Raw genomic sequence first — 4,739 nt, 5'->3', positions numbered from 1 at the left:
TTTTTAATGGATTTATTCTCGGCCTCTGCATCAATTCGTTCATGCACATGGCCACAGGCCTTTGACGGCTTTCTAACGCCTGCCGCGTGTATCCATGATCCCGGTCTGGAGTTTATATTTTATTTCCGTGATTTAGGATGAGAGCCTATATCATGTGTACATGCACCATTACGGTGTATATTAAGAGAGAAAACACATTCAATAAAACATGTTCTTTGGGAGTTGATGACGTTGACATTTTTCTTACCGTGCTATAGGATGAGAACATATCATGTGGACTCGCTCGCCATAAAATGCACACTGAGACCGAAGGGTACACTCCATGAAAACCATGGAACACTTGTTATCGGAAAACTTCCCCATATTCTAAACATGGCGTACATGAGGGATTTATTATCGATACTAGTCAATTCACCACAAAGATACATGTGAAATCTTCAAGAGAAACTGGTAAGCTTCACCGTAGTGTGACTCCAAACTCTGGACGCCAATGGGGCAATCAAGTCATCTGGATAGTCCCAATGTACGACTGGGAAAATTGCAGCCACAAGGCCCTTGGTGGCGCCATCTTCTTCGTCAACTCTTGGCACATGGAGACACCGCCGGTGAGCATCCTAGGCATCGTCATCGCGATCTTGCCCCCTGTGGTGTACAGAGCCGCCCCTTCATGGATCTAGAAGGAAAAGGAACAATGAAGCATATATAAAATACTAGTGGTTCATGCGACCAGAAATGCTACTATTTCTAAGTGAACGCTAAGAACTGTTCGATCGAAGAAAACACTGAAATTTGAGCATGCTTGCAAAACGAACTAGCTTAGTTGATCAGATATTTGTACTAGTGAAACCTGACCACCTGGATTCAAGTCCTAAACTTAACATGTGTGCTCGCACTTTATTTATTTATTTCAAGAGTTAAGGTTTTATTCTTTTGAGAATGAACAAACGCCTACATGTGATTCATAAAAAAAAGTGTCTTACTTTTGTGGTGAGGGCTGTGAGGTCCGGCGTGTATGAGCCACCGGATGGGGATCTCGCAGCGATCACAGCTTCCTCTTCGACCACGATCTCGGCCATCTGAGCTCCCACCTCGCCCTGCGCCGCCGCCCGGAGGCCGGCATATGGTAGCATGACGTGGCACCCCGCGCAGACCTGCATGAACACCTTCTGCCCGCGTTGTGCCCTGCTCCATCCATGGACGGGTCAAGTCAAAACCCACAAATTAATTCTCAGAAGGAAAAGGAAAAACCATGTGATCTACAGTGCTGGCAGAAACGAAGCGTCATGTTTGTTTGCTGTGTGCTCAGTGCTCACCCGTCCTGCGGCGCCCATGAGTAGGCCGCCGGGCAGGCCGCCGCCGGTGAAGCCATTGCCGTGGTTGGTGCCGGAGCTAGTGCTTGTGCCACTACTATATTTTTGGTTCCGCTGCTGGTTGTGATTTGTGTGTACGAGTAGGTGTCGTGTGGTCTGCTCGAGCTCGAGCTGTATATATACTGAGCTCTTGCTGCTTTTATAAACTGTTATCTGCAGGCTCGATCCGATCCATCTAGATCTGCCGGGTTCATAAACTAATCAGCGTGCAAGTCGCGTGCATGCATATATTAACATCTCAGAACTCAGAAGAGCGGCGATGCATGCATTGGATGTGCTCGGTATGAGAGGAGCATATAAAATCCATCTAGGTCGTCGGTTGGGGAGTGGTTGTCTGTCTTGGAGGATGCATACATGCATGCCACTTGCTATAGTTGCTACATGTAGGCCCTGTTTGTTTCATAAGTCCTAGGACTTTTTCTAGTCCCAACTAAAAAGTCCCTAGTCCCTAAAAAGTCCCTCCCTGTTTGTTTCCAGAGACTAAAAAGTTCATAGTCCTTTCCTAGAGGTTATTAAATGACCATGTTGCCCCTAGTATATAGAAAAATAACAATCAAACAACACCATGGGGTGGCGGGCCAATGAATGCATGGAGGGGCATTGTTGGAAAAGTTCCAAATAGTCCCAAAAAAGACTCTCCTTGAGAGTCTTCTTCATTTAGTCCCAAATGTCTAGTTTAGTCCCTAAAAAGTCCCTCCCGTTTGGTAAAAAAGTCTCTAAGAGAGACTTTTTCTAGTCCCTACACAAAAAAATCCCTGGAAACAAACACCCCCGTAGTAGTCAAGACAAAAGATTAAGATCCAGTCACCCGATCAGGATGCATCCTTGCGCCCCTACCAAAAGGTCAAAACATCTTTTTGCGTGCGTGCATGTGCATCGATCCACTGTGAAAACCAACTGTCCAAGTGAGATTTACCACGCGAACCAACCCATGGTTGGATGGTTAGAGGGACAGTAGTATCCTAGCCCATCAGGGTTTAAGTCATGATGCTCGCATTATTCTTGATATATTTCAGGATTTCCGGCGATGCGTTTTCAGTGGAAGGAGACGTTTCCGTCGACAACGAGGCGTCTACGATGATTTACCAGGCTTGGTGTTGGTTGGCGTGACAATGGAGCTTCATCAGTGAGGTGTCGCGGCAGCGGCGGAGTGAACCAACATGGACAGTGTGCCTCCTCCGGTGTGATGGGATGTTGGTGCGCGACAATTCGGACGAAAGTCTTGCTCGTCTTCGGTCGATGCCAACGATGACAGTGCCCGTGGGTGTCGTCAGGGCCGTCTCCAGAAATTGGGGGGCCCTGGCGAAAACCAAAATGTGGCCCAAAATTTCAAACAACTTTCACATAACAGAAGAACTAATATGCGTAAAGGTTACACTCACTTTATTATATAATTTCAAGTATGTTATATTTGTACCTTATTTGGGCATATATCAAATACTAATTAATGCTAAAAAGATAAAGGGGTAGCAAAGCAATAAGCTAGCCTCATGTTCTACCAAAAAGGAGCATTCGTCCAGTATTTCAGGTTGGGAGTCTCTCATCAAATATCTATCAAGGGCACCCATTAGAGATCGATCTTCGACTTCCGGTCTTTGGTCTTCCTAATTCTAGTAGACATGATGAAGATTCAGAAACAAAATCTAGCAAATTATAAGTGATCATTGATCAAAGGGAACCTAATTAGTTTCAGATAGTAATGATTGCTGCATGGCAAGATCATTCAAATACAAAGAAAATACATTAAAAAGAGAACCTTGCTCTTGAGGAGATTAAAACACATTCCATAGTCTGGTGTCGATGTATTCCTCAATCCTGATCAAAGCAACAAACTGAACCACCGTCCCCACCTGTTGCGTCTCCACAGCAGCAAGATGATCAGTCGATGGGATTAGATGGGAGGCAACTGTGCAGGCGCCGACAAGACTGCTAGGGCCTCTCGTGTAGAGTGAGGGTTTGGTGCTTCCTCAATCGCCGATCGTCAGTTGCGAGACTGAGGCGGCAGTTCGCTGCTGTTCGGCTGCTATCGCTGGAATCGAGCAATCTGTATCCACTCTTTCCATGGTGCCATTGGGCCTCCTTTGTTGCAGTCTGCAAATTGGGCCTCTAGCAGCCCAGACGCCCAGTAAGCAACAAGGAAACCACGTAGTCACGACTCATGTACTTGGCTAACTTTATTTTGATCTGTTCCCTCTCGTTAGGGTTTTCCTCCTCTCGGAGGCAATTTCTGTCGTCGAGACCTTCCCTCCCCTCCCCTGACCTCTCCTCTGGAGCAACTCGGGCTGATCAAGGGGTGATCTTGCATCACCACCCGGCCTTGGTTGATCTTCATAGGTAGGGTTAGGTTTTTTTTGGGTTCTTTCCAATACCCGGTTGGCTTCAAGTTCGGGTTAGGATTTCGAGTATGGTAGCGAATAGTTCAGCGTCGGCAAACACGTCCGGAGCTGACCCCGCTGTTGAGATGGAGAGGATGATGGCGGAGCATGGGCTACGCGAAGAGGACCTAGACAACATGATCTACGACGAGAAGGAGGCACCACCAGATTCAGCCAGATGGATCATTGTGGCACGGGTGCATATACAGAAAACATATAGCCAGTATTGGTTCTTTAAGAATATGCGCGCTGCATGGGATCTGGCCCAAGATTGCAAGTTCCGTCCTTTGGAGGATAATCTCTATACGGTGCAGTTCTTTTGTCTAGGAGACCGGGAACGGGTCATGCATGGGGGGCCTTGGAACTTCCGGGGGAACGCAGTCATCCTTGCACCGTATGATGGTATAACACAACCTTCCATGGTTCCGTTGGACACACTTGATTCAGATCCATGATGTCCCAGATAAATATGCACACCTGGTTGATGCCCTCGCTAGTAGGGTGGGTGAAGTCCTTTTTTCAGAGAAGCTATCCCAAGATTTCGCAGGTAATTTTTACCGTGTGTGGGTTAGGATCAATGTTCTGAAACCCTTGAAGAATGTTGTCACAATGGTGAGGGATAGCTCGCGTCAGATCTATAGAGTCCACTACAAAAAACCACCGGACTGGTGTGCAGTTTGTGGGCATCTTGGCCATGTTTTCAAGGAACACAGTGATGGGATTCACCCACCGTCAGCCTTGTACTTCAAAGACCTCCGCGCTTCTTGGGTGATGTAGACTGGAACTGGCCCTGGTGGGTGTCGTGGACGTAGGGGAGGCAGAGGTGCTTGAGGTGGACGGGCAGTAGCAAGGGATGCTAAGCAGACTACGCCGATGGACATGGAAGTTGTTAACAGAGATCACACGGCTTTGGAGGCGGACATAGATATGTCTGAAGCAAACAGGAAGAGAGGTGAAAGGAAATATACCGGCCAAGTTAGCGGAATCCAACATC

At 47.3% G+C, this 4,739-nt stretch overlaps 1 protein-coding gene across 1 annotated transcript; it reads right to left on the bottom strand.

Moving 5' to 3' along the window:
* Nucleotides 1–325: 325 nt before the first annotated feature.
* Nucleotides 326–1,466, bottom strand: LOC119324868. Its single transcript, XM_037598638.1, has 3 exons — nt 1,314–1,466; nt 981–1,182; nt 326–673 (listed from the first exon to the last, which is right to left on the bottom strand). Exons 1-3 carry the CDS (start codon nt 1,367–1,369, stop codon nt 500–502), a joined length of 432 nt encoding a protein of 143 aa, XP_037454535.1. The 5' UTR covers nt 1,370–1,466; the 3' UTR covers nt 326–499.
* Nucleotides 1,467–4,739: the final 3,273 nt, after the last annotated feature.

This window comes from Triticum dicoccoides, chromosome 6B, assembly GCF_002162155.2.
Source record: "Triticum dicoccoides isolate Atlit2015 ecotype Zavitan chromosome 6B, WEW_v2.0, whole genome shotgun sequence".
Lineage (NCBI taxonomy): Eukaryota > Viridiplantae > Streptophyta > Magnoliopsida > Poales > Poaceae > Triticum > Triticum dicoccoides.
This window is presented reverse-complemented; position numbering and strand designations above follow the sequence as displayed.

Excerpts from the sequence above, each read along its gene's own strand:
- LOC119324868 (XM_037598638.1), bottom strand. The coding sequence starts at position 1,369 with ATGGCTTCACCGGCGGCGGCCTGCCCGGCGGCCTACTCATGGGCGCCG. Across the intron at positions 1,183-1,313 it reads TCATGGGCGCCGCAGGACGG|GGCACAACGCGGGCAGAAGG; the intron begins GTGAGCACTGAG and ends TGGATGGAGCAG. Across the intron at positions 674-980 it reads TCACAGCCCTCACCACAAAA|ATCCATGAAGGGGCGGCTCT; the intron begins GTAAGACACTTT and ends TTTTCCTTCTAG.